Source organism: Saimiri boliviensis, chromosome 19 (genome assembly GCF_048565385.1).
Source record: "Saimiri boliviensis isolate mSaiBol1 chromosome 19, mSaiBol1.pri, whole genome shotgun sequence".
NCBI classification, from domain to species: Eukaryota; Metazoa; Chordata; class Mammalia; order Primates; family Cebidae; genus Saimiri; species Saimiri boliviensis.
The window spans coordinates 15,459,877-15,475,814 of NC_133467.1; the positions used below are offsets into that span (position 1 = coordinate 15,459,877).

The window sequence follows — 15,938 nt, forward strand, 5'->3', positions numbered from 1 at the left end:
TTTTTCCCTCCTTTTCTCTTTCCTCTCTCTCCACTCTCCCTTCCTTTTCTCCTTTCTCTCTTTTTTTTTTCTTTTTCCCCATCCTTCTCCCATTTTTCTTTTTTCTCTTTCTTAAAAGTCCAGAAGTAAGGCTCTTACAGGGTTAGCTCAGCAGCACAAGAAAATCATTATGGGCCTTGGTTCTTGCCATCTCTCCCTTCTGTTCTCTGAGGACCAGCTTTGCTCTCAGGTCAGCTTCTCTCTTGGTCATAAGACAGGAGGCCCAGTTCTGGGTATCACATGACAACACCTCAGTTGGTAAAGAAACATCAGTCAAGACTGTAGGGGCTGGGTGTGGTGGCTCATGCCTGTAATCCCAGCACATTGGGAGGCTGAGGCGGGTGGATCCTCTGAGATCAGGAGTTTGCAACCAGCCTGGCCAACATGATGAAACCTTGTCTCTACTAAAAATATAAAAAAAATTAGCTGGGTGTGGTGGTGCTTGCCTGTAATCCTAGCTACTCAAGAGGCTGAGGCACAAGAATCACTTGAATCGGGAGGTGGAGGCTGCAGTGAGCTGAGATTGTGCCATTGCACAATTGCCTGGGCAACAAGAGCAAAATTCTGTCTCAAAAAAAAAAAAAAAAAAGGATTACAGGGAGTGGTAGGGACTATAGTGAACTGGAGAGGACATGGCCTTACCTAATGCATTCAAATACAAAACAATTTTTTTCCCGTTGTTTCAGAATATTTTGTTACTGTTAGGGAGGTGGAAAGAGAATTATAGATGTTTTCAAGTAACCCTTTTGTGAGTAACTACATTGTTGCAAGCAGTCAAAACATTGTTAATGTTCCAATTTTGCAGAGGTCCACATGGAACTTCAGGGGAGGTGAGCTGATCTGCCCCAGATGGAATTGTTACAGGAAAAGGGGTCCTGATCCAGACCCTAAGAGTGGGCTCTTGGATCTTGTGCAAGAAAGAATTCAGGGCCAGTCCATAGAGTAAAGTGAAAACAAGTTTACTAAGAAGTTAGAGGAATAAAGAATGGCTACTCCATAGGCAGAGCAGCCTCAAGGGCTGCTGGTTGCCCATTTTAATGATTTCTTGATAATATGCTAAACAAGGGGTGGATGATTCATGCCTCCCATTTTTAGACCATATAGGGTAGCTTCCTAACATTGCCATGGCATTTGTAAACTGTCAAGGTGCTGGTGGGAGTGTAGCAGTGAGGATGACCAGAGGTCACTCTCATGGCTGTCTTGGTTTTGGTGGGTTTTGGCTGGCTTCTTTACCGCAACCTGTTTCATCAGCAAGGTCTTTATGATTTGTATCTTGTGCTGACGCCCATCTTATTCTGTGACTTAGAATGCCTTAACTGTCTGGGAATGTGGCTGCCCAATAGGTCTTAGTCTCATTTTTCCCAGCCCCTACTCAAGATGGAGTTGCTCTGGTTCAAACACCTATGATAGAATGGGAGTAAAGACATTGTCAGTCCCAGCCTTGCTCTGCTGCTTCACAGCTGCTCAGGAAACTTGCTGCTGCCCAGGTGTGAGCTCTACCTCCTTTGCAAGATCCTGAGATTCCTCAGGGTTGGGTGGTGTCTTCTGTGCCCTCCCATCTCCCCAACTCATTCAGTCATATCAATGGGACCCTATTCACATTCACACATAGCTCAGGATAGATCCTCTGATGCTTCCCTTTCTAATCCAATTTCTAATTTCTGTGTTTTAATAAGACCTCCAGGGATTCTGTTGCCCTCTAAACTTTCAGAACACTGTCCTAAAGTCTCTGTAATGCTTACAGACCAACAATCTAAATATTGGTTCTCAACCTGAGCTAGATATTCAAGTCACCCGGGGAGCTTTCAAAAATTATGATGCCTGTAAAAGAAAGTCATTAGAGTGAATCGGCAACCAACAGAATGGGAGAAAATTTTTGCCGTTTACCCATCTGACAAAGGGCTGATATCCAGAATTTTCAAAGAGCTAAAACAGATTTACAAGAAAAAAACAACCAAGCCCATTCAAAAGTGGGCAAAGGATATAAACAGACACTTTACAAAAGAAGACATACATGAGGCCAACAAGCATATGAAAAAATGCTCATCATCACTGGTCATTAGAGAAATGCAAATCAAAACTACATTGAGATACCATCTCACGCCAGTTAGAATGGCGATCATTAAAAAATCTGGAGACAACAGATGCTGGAGAGGATGTGGAGAAATAGGAACACTTTTACACTGTTGGTGGGAGTGTAAATGAGTTCAATCATTGTGGAAGACAGTGTGGCGATTCCTCAAGGACCTAGAAATAGAAATTCCATTTGACCCAGCAATCCCATTACTGGGTATATATCCAAAGGATTATAAATCGTTCTACTATAAGGACACATGCACACGAATGTTCACTGCAGCACTGTTTACAATAGCAAAGACCTGGAACCAACCCAAATGCCCATCGATGATAGACTGGACAGGGAAAATGTGGTACATACACACCATGGAATATTATGCAGCCATCAAAAACGATGAGTTCGTGTCCTTTGTAGGGACATGGATGAACCTGGAAACCATCATTCTCAGCAAACTGACACAAGAGCAGAAAATCAAACACCGCATGTTCTCACTCATAGGCGGGTGTTGAACAATGAGAACACATGAACACAGGGTTGGGGGGGGAGCACTACACACTGGGGTCTGTTGGGGGGAAATAGGGGAGGGACAGCAGGGGGTGGGGAGGTGGGGAGAGATAGCGTGGGGATAAATGCCAGATATAGGTGATGGGGAGGAAGGTAGCTAATCACACTGCCATGTGTGTACCTATGCAACAATCTTGCACGTTCTTCACATGTACCCCAAAACCTAAAATGCAATTAAAAAAATTATGATGCCTGGGTCCTAGCCTAGCCTCCCACCCACAAATTCTGATAGAATTGATCTGGTGTACAGCTTGAGAACTGGAACTTTTAAAAGCTCCCTAGGTGATTCTAAATTGTAGCCAAACTTAAGAACCACTGATCTAAATAAAATATGAAGGGGGACAACTGCACTGTAAATAAAGATTAAGTAGAAATCCAAAAGTGAGACACACACTGACAAAGAAAAAAAAAAAGGCTAACATGGAAGATTAAACCCCTAACAGAAGTATAAGGGAAGAGAGATTATTTGGTTTAGGCACTACTGTAGATATTTCACTTCCATGTTTAGATGAACCTGGAAAGCTCATCACCTCCTTCAGGAACAGGTGTATATATTGATGGTTTCTAAATTGCTGTGGGTCAGTGTTACTGGAAAAGTCCTCTTTACTGTTTCAAAATACACAGCTCAGTATGTTATGAAACACTCTCATCATTTGATTATGTTCTCTTAACCGTTCTTTTCCCTTTTCTGTGAGGTCAGAGAGAGGGAGTGGGTACAGTAAGATGTGCCGTAACAGGGAACCTCATGTCACTTTCAAACAATTGTAAGATGTGCCCCTGGAAAGTCCCATGACTGGCAGAAGCCCTCCTGCCACCAGTCAGCTCAGAGACCAAAGGGCACTTGGAGATCACTTTAACCAATGTGAACACAGAATAAAAGGCTCTTTTCAGAGAAGGAAAAACAGAGACAAAGTGAGTCCTTCAAGTGGGGAATCAGTTTTAAGTAAAAGCGAGGAAGCACACAGAATGTGTTACTCAAGTGTAGTACACCATTTTGATTTGGAATGAGACAGAACTTACATTAACGGTAAGTTAATGCAAGTTAGTCTAGAGTCAGAGGTCTCAATTCAAATTGCACCAGGCCACTCTGGATATTTTCTTAGGCTAACTCAAAGATCCAGGGAGATACAACCACACTCAAAAGGGTAGTCATTTCTCTTTTAAAATGGAAATTCTAACCCCATGTTTGTGTGGTAAAGATTTGTTAAAACATCGTTTGGGTTACATAAAGTCATAAAACATGGCTACTAGAGAACTTAATGGCTGGCAGGGTGTTCGTTGATTGCACCTACTGTTAATTGCTTACAAATCTCCAGGTTTCTCTTCTACACTCATTTAAAAAATGTCCATTTTTCACATTAAAATCTCAGAATAGTTTCTTGCAATAAAAATGACAACCTGTTTGTCTTTTTCCCACAACAGCTTAACACAGATGCCAATGGTTTCTGAACTTAAAACTGAATGAAAAGCTTGGGTCTGACAATCAGGCAATAATAAAGCAAATTCAGCAACTGTTACTTCTGGTTTAACTTGGGCTGTGGGCAAATCAGGAGCAAATTTTAGTGTGCACCAGGCCCTGGCCTCAGATTCTGATTTGCCTGGGCGGGGGGGCGCATTCAGAAGTCTGCATTTTATACAAGACCCTGCAGTGATTAACTTATGTGGCTGAAATACTCCTCTTAATAATCAACCATAGGCTGGGCGCAGTGGCCTATGTGTGTAATCCTGGCACTTTGGAAGGCCAAGTCAGGAGGATTACTTGAGGTCAAGCCCAGTCTGGGCAACAGGGCAAGTCCCTGTCTCTATTAAAAACAAAACAAAACAAGGCCGGCATGGTGGCTCATACGTGTAATTCCAACGCTTTGGGAGGCTGAGGCAAGTGGATCACTTGAGGCCAGGAGTTTGACACCAGCCTGGCCAACATGGTGAAACCCTGTCTCTACTAAAAGTGCAGGGTATTAGTCAGGCGTGGTGGCGTGCACCTGTAATCCCAGCTACTGGGAAGGCTGAGGCATGAGAATTGCATGAACCTGGGAGATGGAGGTTTCAGTGAGCCGAGATAGCGCCACTGCACTGCAGCCTGGGCGACAGAGCAAGACTATTTCAAAACAAAAACAAAAACAAAAACCTCCCAAAAAAGTCAATAACAAATGGGAATTGTTTTACAGGTGGTTTTTCTTCATGTTTTTCTCTCCTTGCCAGTTTGTCCATAAGGAATACGCCTAGTTTATTTCTGTATTCGGTTTACAGGTGAAGACACTCCTTAGTTCACTGCGACTTAATTCATAGGTAACTGCATGCAAAGACCTGAGTCTTGTGACTAGTTTTATGACTGTTCTGTAACTGTTCCATTTAAATTTCCCCTTCAGGGCCGGGTGCGGTGGCTCACGCCTGTAATCCCAGCACTTTGGGAGGCCGAGGCGGGTGGATCACGAGGTCAAGAGATCGAGACCATCCTGGTCAACATGGTGAAACCCCGTCTCTACTAAAAATACAAAAAATTAGCTGGGCATGGTGGTGCGTGCCTGTAGTCCCAGCTACTCAGGAGGCTGAGGCAGGAGAAATGCCTGAACCCAGGAGGCGGAGGTTGTGGTGAGCCGAGATCGCACCATTGCACTCCAGCCTGGGTAACAAGAGTAAAATTCCTTCTCAAAAAAAAAAAAAAAAAAAAAAAAAAATTTCCCCTTCATTCCTAATCTCACTCCCAGTACCAGATTCCAAGAGCAGCTAGTAGGTTACAGGGTGTGTAACAATGACACTAACTCTCCCTCACACTGACCAAGTGTTTCCTATGTGCTAGCACTGCTCTAGGGCTTGAGATTTACCAGCTAGATTAGGCTTACAACAATTCTTTGACATGGATTCTGACACTGTGTACATTTTACTGATGAGAAAACTGAGAGACCAAGTTAAGTCACCTGCTCCAGGTCATGCAGCTAGTTAAGTGACGGAGCCAGCGTCTGAACCCAGGCAGCTCAATTCTAGCATCAGAATCCTTATTCCTGTGCTCCATACACATACACGATTTCCCTAATACCGTCCAGATGTTCTTTGGCATGCGCCTTACCAGTTTATAACCTCACCTGAGTGCATGAGGGTTCCAGTTTCCCCATACCATAACCGGTATTACCTGGCTATTTTTCATCAATCTGATAGCTAAACATGACAGCTCTCAGCTTGCACTTCTCTCTGCTAGTGAGGTTGAGCATTTTTTTCATGGTTTAGACTTCTCTCTATAAATTGTCTATGCATGTCCTTTAGCCCAGTTTTCTACTGAATATATTTAGCAAAAATGTCCTGTATCTTCTTGACATTAATCTTTTGCTCTTATAAACTCCAAAATTTTTCTTCCAAATTTTCACCAGTCTGTTAACTTTGTGTTGTCGATTGAACAGAAACTCTGTTTTTTTTTGTATTTATGGAAGGGCTTTGAGGGATTTAAGTTCTTTCCTGTTCAGGTTCACGAAGATTTCCTTTTGCCGTCTTTGTAGCTTTAACAATCCAATCAGGTCTTTACACTCCATAGCCTCACCACATACTTATTTATTAAGCATTTTCTTACATGTATTTATTGGCAATCTTCTTCAGAGAAATGTGTATTCAAGTCCTTTGCCCATTTCTGAATTATGTTGCTGAGTTTCAGTTCTTGATTCATTCTGGACATTAATCCCTTATCAGATAGATAATTTGCATATACTTTCTCCCATTCTGTCAGTTGCCTTCTGTTTATATTGTCTTTTGACACACATCTTAAATTTCCATTAAGTCCAATTTGTTTTTCCCTTTGTTGCCTGTGCCGTTAGTGTCATATCTGTGAAATCACTGCCAAATTCAACGATGTGAAGCTTTTGCCCTATGTTATCTTCAGTAAGGCTTACAGGCTTAGGTCTTAAGGTCTTTGATTCATTTTGAGTTAATTTTTGTATACACTGTTACAATAACAAAAATAGCTTCTGGTTTAATTAAAGCTCAGATTAGTTAACTAAATAATCCAGCCTGATGTACTAATAGCCTATTGTGTTCTATTGCTATTGGGATTATCCTTTCAGATTTGGAATAACCATACAGAAGTAGAAAGCATACAAACATTTCTGCAGGCCTGCGCTCATTCAGAATGTCCCTGACAAGTCTACTTCAGGTTGAAACATGTAGCTTTCAACTCAACAAATACTTGAAGAATAACACATTATGGTCCAGGCCATGAATATGTTCCCAAGCTATTAATTTGTCTCCTCTGGCCAGTAGGCTAAACTTCTGTAAGAAAGGTTAACTTCTGGCTGGGGACAGTGGCTCACGGGTATAATATCAGTACTCTGGGAGGCTGAGGTGGGTGGATCATGAGGTCAGGAGTTTGAGACCAGTCTGGTCAAGATGGTGAAACCCCACCTCTACCAAAAATACAAAAATTAGCCAGGCGTGGTGGCGGGCGCCTGTAATCCCGGCTACTCAGGAGGCTGAGGCAGGAGAATCGCTTGAACCTGGGAGGCGAAGGTTGCAGTGAGCCGAGATTGCACCAGTGAATTCTAACCTGGGTGACAGAGCAAGACCATCTCGCCTCAAAAGAAAAAAAAAAAAAAGTTCACTTTCAGGGGAGAGTTAAAGTCCCTTGCCAAAACAAACTGAACTCTTTCCTACAATCAATCTCAATATGCTCAACTTACGAGATATAATAAGTCACTCACATAGAGCAGGATTTCACAAGCTTGGTATTATTGACATTTTGGAACAGATACTTCTTTGTTGAGGGGGCTGGCCTGTACGCCATAGGATGTTTAGCAGTATCCCTTACCCTTCTACCTGCTGGATGCCAGAATAACCCTCTCCCAGTTGTGACAACCAAAAATGTCTCTAGACTCTGACAGCTATCTCCTAGGGGACAAAATTGCTTCCAGTTGAGAATCAGTGATATAGAGTAAGTAAGAAACTTAATTACACACAGATACTCTAAATCTTGCAATAGCCCTGTGACCCACTATTTTATTTAGTTTTGACTGTAAGTGGTGGCTCAGAGCAAATGGCCACTTATTTTCTGCCTAAGAGTATAAACATACTTTACAAAAAAAAAAAAGCAGAAATTTAAGTTGATGATTAGCTGGCCTAAAAATACAGTGAAGACTATACTTGGGCTACACTACAACATGCTTAGGGTTCATTCTAGGGCTGTGTTATATTCTGAGGTTTTCTGAGGAGACTGGGTAATTAAGTTCTTTGGCATTCTACCACTGCTTCTAATCCAATATTGTACTGGAGTCCTAGCCAAATAAGGATAAGACAAGAAAAAAAAAAAAAGGTACAAAGGTTGGAAAGGAAGAAACGACGATTCTTATTTGCTGCTAATATAATTCCAACAGACCTCTGGACAAACCTTTAGAACTAGGTAAGAGAGTTCAACAAGGTTGCTAGATAGACGGATCAACATAAAGGCCAATAGCATTCCTATACACAATAATCAATGAGAAAATAGAACAAAAAAGTCATAGTCGTAGTAGAAAAACTAATTTACCTAGATATAAACTAATAAAAAATGCAAGACACTACTAGGGAGAAAACTGTAAAACATTACTGAAGGACATTAAAAGCCCTAAATAAAAGGAGACACATTTCATGTTTACAGATAAAAGGAGCAAACTTTTCAGAACTGTTCTCAAATTAACCGATAAATCCAAAGCAATTCTAATAAAAACAACACTGTTTTCACGGAACATAAAAAAAAAAACTGATCTCAGAATTTACAGCAAAGACAAAGTCAAGAATAGCTAAGGTAATTTTGAAGACCATAAAATTACCTCACCAGGTATCAACTTATACAGCTATACAGTAATGGAGACAATGCAGTGTTGGTTAGGACAAACAGCTACTGAAATAGGAAAGCGGACCTAGAATATTCTGCATATGTAGGAAACTGATGTATGACAAAGGTGGCACGACTGAGGTAAAGACAAGTTGACCCCATCAAAGAAGCGCCATTCTCCTCTTTCAGTTCAAGTAAAGGGACAGTGAGAAATTTCAAAGGCCACTATAGAGGTGAGAAAACTGCTGAAAACGGAATTATGGTTTGCCAAAATATTGGGCTTGTCCTGGCTGGCGGTTCCTAAACCATTTAGAGCAGGCGTCCCCAAACTTTTTACACAGGGGGCCAGTTCACTGTCCCTGAGACCGTTGGAGGGCCGCCACATACTGTGCTTCTCTCACTGACCACCAATGAAAGAGGTGCCCCTTCCTGAAGTGCAGTGGGGGGCCAGATAAATGGCCTCAGGAGGCCGCATGTGGCCGCGGGCCGTAGTTTGGGGACGCCTGATTTAGAGGCTAAGCTAATGTGGAATTCTTAGGGCATAATCAACACCCAGCCAATAACCCAAAGGAGACTCAAACATAGGTATTCCTGTGCTTCTGCCAATTTAAAGCTCCTTGGGCTGGAAGATGGATTGTTTTCAGAAATGCTAAAAAGAAATAAATGTTATATATGAGCAAAGAGAGCCTCTTTGGGGACTAATCCTATCGTATCACATGCTCAGAGTGCGAGCTGTAGTTGGAAATATTATGCCCTTACTCTCTATTCCCCACAACCCCATTTGTCCACATGCCAGGTAGCACATTCTTGTCGTGGGCTAGAGAACAGCGACCAGAGTTTTTTTCAGAGCTTTCCCTGTATCAACAATAGCCTTGTTGATGACTTTAGAAAGGGGAAAAAAAAAAAAAAACTTACAGTTTATTTGCACCTTAAAAGTTAATGATAAAAATGCAAATACAGTAACAAAAACATCCTCACACAATCTATAATTTTAAGTAATTTATTTCAATAGAAATATTTCAGAAAACTGTATTTAAATTCATTTTAAGTTAGCTTATGCAGCCACACTGAAGATCGCACACTCACATTTGCATATTAAACAGAAACAAAAAGTGAGAGAGGAACCAAGCTGCACATCACTCAAGGAGGTCATAGTGCAATCGAGTGCTTCATCATTAGAGTACCTCAAAGTTACTTGGGATAAAGAATAAAAACGGCTTGTGTTTTCAGATATATTATTATCATTGGGTACCTGTCCCTACAGATGTTTGATCTCTTTTAGATTATGTTGTCAACCAGTTCCCCACCCCCTCCCCACACACATGTAATTCAGTAGGATGTAAAACAAGGAATTTCTCAGTCATCAAGGTACAGAAACTCTTGAGAGTCTGCTGACTTACTATCAGCTGTTTCACCATACCTATTAAGTCAGCAATTATTGGACTATATATGTGAATAGTTCTAGTAGGTGATACCTTCAGGGGAAACAATATTTGTTATCTGGTATCTAAAGCACAGCGAATAATTATGGAGTTTCTGCTTTTCTATTAAGAAAAAAAGAGTCTAATTATGTATTCTTTTAATCCCACCGTCACTTCTGTAGTACAAATGGCCAGGGTCTAAATTTAAATTTTGCTAATAATCCTCAAGGACCAGTTAACTGTTTCATTTGGCTTGAATGACTATGTCTACTTGCCTACTCTGGAACATACTAGCCCTTTAAAAAAAAAACGTGAAAAGAACATCTTGACTCAGGTTAACATCCAGTAGCTCCAGGTCTGCCGATACTCTGAGAGAAGCAAAATATCGCCAAGCTTTGCTTTCACTGAGAAAACTAGTTTAGTCTCTTAACTTCCCTTTAATTTACATATTAGTGATATTTTTACTTTCTTGAACTGGCAGGTTAAGTGACTATTTGTTTGTTCTGAGTGTTACTTAAATATGAAAATAAATGGAAATAAATCTCACTTCTGGACAAAGGGATTTTCATTACAAGATTTCAGTACATTTAACAAAACCGAAACAAATATTTCTGGTTGTATCTTATTTTAGGGCTTTTTCAAAAGGCCTTACAATTAAATGTATGCTCAAAACATCAACAAAATAAAAATGAACTTGGCTGAATAGTGCTCTTCAAATTTGTTTTTAAGAGTGTATATCTAAGGTTGATTCGGGTGGGTTTATTTTTAATCTCCTACTCTAAAAGGATAGAAGCAGGGAGGGAGCTTGTTTAAAAAGACTCAAAAACCAAGGAGGACTGCAACAGTTACCTACAGAGGTTTCTGCAATGACTCTGTTAGATTTGGGGTGACAAAGATTAAGCTGGTGGAGAGAGGGATATAGCACACACTCCTGAAATGAGAGGAGCAAGAGGGCACATGATTATTGTCATATTTGATGCCCTAAAATTGCTCTTCAAATAGTAAGGCACTGACCAAATTTTCCCCACACCATAACTTAAGACACAGGTGTAATCAAATTGTTTACAATAAGCAAAAGAGTTTTTATGCATGGATCTCTTTCATTAGAACCCTCCAAATAGGGGGAACAAAATGTCATTTTAGACACAAGCCATTTTTAGGGGCTCAAAATCAAAGGTACCTAAATCATTCTGAAAAGGTTCACATGGAAAGTAATACATCATCAATGTGATTAAAAAGCAATATTTGTATCTCAAAGCTTAGAAAAAACAGAATACCACTTGGGCTGTAAAATAATATACTTACTATTTTGAAAGAAATAATACAAAAAAGAGAGGGAAAATAAAAGCAAACCCTAAAAGGTCACCAAAGAAGTCAGACCAACCTCATCACTTGCTTTATATCATCTATTCATGCAACAGCAGTACTATTATTCCACCTGGACACAGTTAAATTCATCTTCATTTTCAAAAAGGGATCCAATTATTTCAAAAGCCTTTGAAGCAGAGGATTTACTTTATTAAAGACTATCTTCTGTTAGGCAACACTGGTACCCCTTGTTTGCAGAAGATGACTATATGGTGGTTTAAAAACTGGTTGGAAAGGAATGTGCCTCAAAAAGAAAACAGGAAGGATACCAATAGTAGATATATTCATTTAAAAGGCCAATGAATTAAGCCTGTTACTATTGATTTTCAATTAGTATGATGCCCTATAGTTTTGTTTTCAGTAGTAAAGGTATACAGCTTACGAATTAACCTCAGAAAGAAAAGACTCGTGCTCAAGTCACTTGGCCAAAAGATCAACAGGCTGCTCCTCGAGGGCCCCAGTTTAAGCTAACAAGGAACACTAGAGTCTGTAAACATGCTTTCCATTCTTTTTTTCCTCCTGTACTGGTAAATAGTGCCTCCTAGGCTCCTCATGAATCTTCTAGAAGAGGAATAAAGCCACTTATACAAACTTTGCAGTTGTAAACACCCTGACTCTTGATAATACAGAAAGATCCAATACCAACAGAGTCCACACAGAAGGCAGTGCAATAGTTACATGGCATTTTCCACACGGAAAAATTGTCATTGAAGCACACGCCTAGAAAGAAAAAAATACTTAAACTCAAATTGTTTGGATCCCTTTCTGTAATGTTTACCCAAATAATATTTACATAGTGAAGAAAACAAAATAGGAAGGTGTGTTTGATCAGTTCTTGTTCAATTCTTAGCGTCTGTCTGGGGGTAAAAATCATATTCTGAAAAACAAGCAAAGCCTGAACAGAGGGGGCATGAGGCCAAAAATAGTGCTCTGGAAGGTCATTCTGCAGTTATTTTTAGAGTTGTAATTTTAAAGCTGACATTTTACTTACATATGAAAAATAAACCTCCATGTTTAAATAAATTGTTAAATGAGATTGCCTCAAATTGGCTAGTGTGCACTACTACAACAGGCCATATAACATGCTAATCATTATGCTTATCATAAACAGGCTTAAATTTAAATTATAATTGAATTTCAAATGAGTTTTTGGCTAAGGGCGAAACAACTGAACTTAATGCTGATGAACATTCTGGGCTTTTGAGTCACTTATTTACAGTTGAGGGCAGGCTTAATGAGAAGATTCATCTTCCCACAAATGAACTACCTAAATATTTAATTTATTTTAGTGACATATTTTTTTGAATTATGAGATATATGGTGAATTATAGATTAAAAAATTCACCTACACTATTTTAATTCACTTTGTTTTCAATTTGCTTGAAATGCTAAAATAATCTTAAGCAATGACTAATTTTTTGGATGAATAAATTTTAAAGTCAGAAAAACAACAAGGACTTCTTTCTGTACTGTTATGTAAAGAGGGTTAGTCGGTCAGACGCCACAAGGCTATCTACTATTAACCAAATTTGAACACTATCTTACTCTATGCAAGCATCCATTAATGTTCAGAGCTGAAAATATCAAACACATCTTCCAGCTTAGCTCTCTCCCTTTGGCAAAACTATGTGATGTCAGGCTCTGATTTTTAGTTGCATATTTCCACAGATACGGTTAACCTACAACATGTCTACTTTAGCTTATTTATGACAAACAAAAAAAATCCACAGGGTTTCCATTCACAATACTTTTTTAAAAAGCACATACACTGTTAAAAACGCTGTTTCTGAAGAGAAATAAACAAATCGAGAAATTTAAAAAAATGCAAAACAAAAGTAAGATGTGCAAGGTCTATGTAGTAATACTACTGGCTATGCAGATGGTGTCTTTCTCTGTACCCAACATGGGTTAAGGTCAATTGAAAAATCCTTCAGCACAGGAAACTTTTGCCTTCTCCAGCCTATACCACTAAATCTCAGAAATAATGGTATTTCTGTTATATAAGAAGCATATTTGAACTCTGAACATCTTTTCCAAACAGAGAATTAAATTTAAAACACTCAAAAAAGCTCTTCTCTTTTCCTTTGGATAGATTTTAGGCTAATTATTGTATAAGCAATATTTTCTATTTAAGTTTCATGGACTGAAGGGCAAAATACTTATAATAAAAAAGTATAAAATTCTTCAAGAATATGAATGTGAGAAATTTTATGTGAGGCCCAAAATAACAAGTTTATTAGTAGACACCAGTCACAGATTACTACCTTACTTGGGCCACTGCTAAAATCTATGATGTCTCAAGAGTTTATATCATTCAACACGTAGCCTTTGTTCGAGTGCCATTTTTCGTTAAAATTCTAAGGCATCTCATCTTCAAATTTTTTTTTTTAAATAATTCAACATTTATTTTACAAATTAAATGCATTATTGCATAGAAGAGTTCTCAAAAAACTGCTTGGTTAACTACTGACAAAATATGGTTTCATGTCAGAGACCTATAGTAACTTTTCAGAAAAATGTTTTGGTATGTTTATGGTAAATTATATAAGAATTATAAAGTTTAAGAATACTTAAAATTTCCAGAATCTGCTATTTTCACCTTTATCCTTCTTAAAATTATTTCGTATGTCTTGTAACAAAATACATATGTACATCTATATGTGTTACCCTTTAAACAAATACGATCCTGAATCTCATTCACACTGAACAAAAACAGAGAAAATGTATCATAAAAAAATAACTCTGGCATGATGCACATTAAACACCGTAAAGGAAAATATCCCAACAAAATATCAATGTGTCTTGACACAAACCTCCTGTGACTGGGAGAAGAGAAATTCCAAATTAACCTGGGAAAAGATCTAGTTATTGTAAAACCTCAGAAAAGTTTAGGTTGGGATTATAGTTCTTTACTTTAGCAGATCCGTGGTCCAACAATGAATTCACATAGAAAGCTAAACTTTAATCCTAGTTAGAAACCACCATGCTTTCTGGAATCTACTTTAAAAAAAAAAAAAGTGTCTGGCAAAAGAACACTCAGCCTTTGTAACTCCTGCAGGAAATTATGTTCCTCTTACAGTACTACATTTCAGAAGTTTAGTGTTTAAAAAATTCTCCCCTCATCCAAAACAAAACACCCCCACCCAATCCCAAACAAACCCAACAACTCACATGACCAACATTTCTCATTCCTACACTCTTGCTGTGAGAAAGCCAGTGAGGTTGCAGACTACAAGAGGGAGAGCAAACCTTGCAGGTGGGCTGCTGGTTCAATCCCTGCCAAGTCTCTTCACCTCTGTTCCAAACCAGCTCCTGATGTAGTCCACAACAATATGTTTTTCCTTTCTAAAGCGTACCTAAAAAAGGCAATTCCCCCCTCTAAAATTATTACAAAGTTAAAAGAAATGCAAATTAGCTACGATCTATTCCAAGCACAGCACCGCCAGAAGATTCACACACACTATTTGGTGTTTCATGTTGGTTTTCCTTTCATTCTTTTAAGGCAGTGGTTTCCACAGGTCAGTTCTGAGATAAGAAGCATGGTTCATGGCAGTTTGTTTTGCAACTCCAATTTGTTCTCTGGGAATATCTCAATTCATTCCCTGAAATTAGTGCTTTTTTGGTTCAGAACTCCAAAGACTGAGACAGAGCCTCTGGGCTCCTCCTGGCACAGGATGGTTTATAGCTGGCGCTCTTTTATCAGGTCCCCATGCTCACATAGGAGCAATAGCTCACCTCTCTTTTTTTCTCAGGCTTTTACTCAAAAGTCATCAAGTTTGTAGGAACCTAAAAAATATAAGCATTACATACTGAGTTCAAAAGTTGTTTTTCAAAGGAGTATTTCTTATCTTTCCTTGTTATTTAGGCAAGCCCAAACCTACCTAAATATCTTTTTTTTTTTTTTTTTTTTTTTTTTTTAAGACGGAGTTTCGCTCTTGTTACCCAGGCTGGAGTGCAATGGCGCGATCTTGGCTCACCGCAACCTCCGCCTCCTGGGCTCAGGCAATTCTCCTGCCTCAGCCTCCTTGAGTAGCTGGGGTTACAGGCATGCGCCACCATGCCCAGCTAGTTTTTTGTATTTTTAGTAGAGACGGGGTTTCACCATGTTGACCAGGATGGTCTCGATCTCTCGACCTCGTGATCCACCCGCCTCGGCCTCCCAAAGTGCTGGGATTACAGGCTTGAGCCACCGCGCCTGGCCTAAATATCTTTTAAAAGGAATTTGATATAAGGAGCTTCAATAGTTTATGAATAATATGATAGAACATTTTAGAGAGAAAATCACCAAAATGAGTTAATACTCTTTTTCCAGTAAAATGACATCTATACAGGAGAAGGAGTAGAGACAATATCTTTCTTGTCTAATACAGGGAGCTCAGTAGATGCCGACCAAATGTATAAATGAGCAAGAGTAAGTATGACTCTGGTCGGGTGAGATTCCAGAAACACTTGCTTGTCATTATTTATTTTCTCATTATATATTGCAAAAAATCCTAGGTACACATTTTTAAAATCAGCAAAAACAATTTTATAACAAGCATTACTAAAAATTTATTTGTAAAATCATGATTAAAGTAAGTACAGAAAAACAACATTCCTTATTAGATACATTGTGTTTGGACACATTGTGACTCTGGAAAATCAATAGGTTATATAATATAGTTCTCTGCCTAAAGAT

At 39.1% G+C, this 15,938-nt stretch overlaps 1 protein-coding gene across 4 annotated transcripts in view; it reads right to left on the minus strand.

The window, feature by feature from the left end:
- Nucleotides 1-608: 608 nt before the first annotated feature.
- RALGPS2 (Ral GEF with PH domain and SH3 binding motif 2) overlaps nt 609-15,938 on the minus strand; it is a 189,654-nt gene continuing 174,324 nt past the window's right edge. For all 4 annotated transcript variants that reach the window (XM_003925334.4, XM_003925333.4, XM_074390145.1 and 1 more), the window contains one exon: nt 609-15,046. In XM_003925334.4, the coding sequence (XP_003925383.1) occupies nt 15,017-15,046 (30 nt within the window). In that variant the 3' untranslated portion in view covers nt 609-15,016. The remainder of the gene's footprint in view (nt 15,047-15,938) is intronic.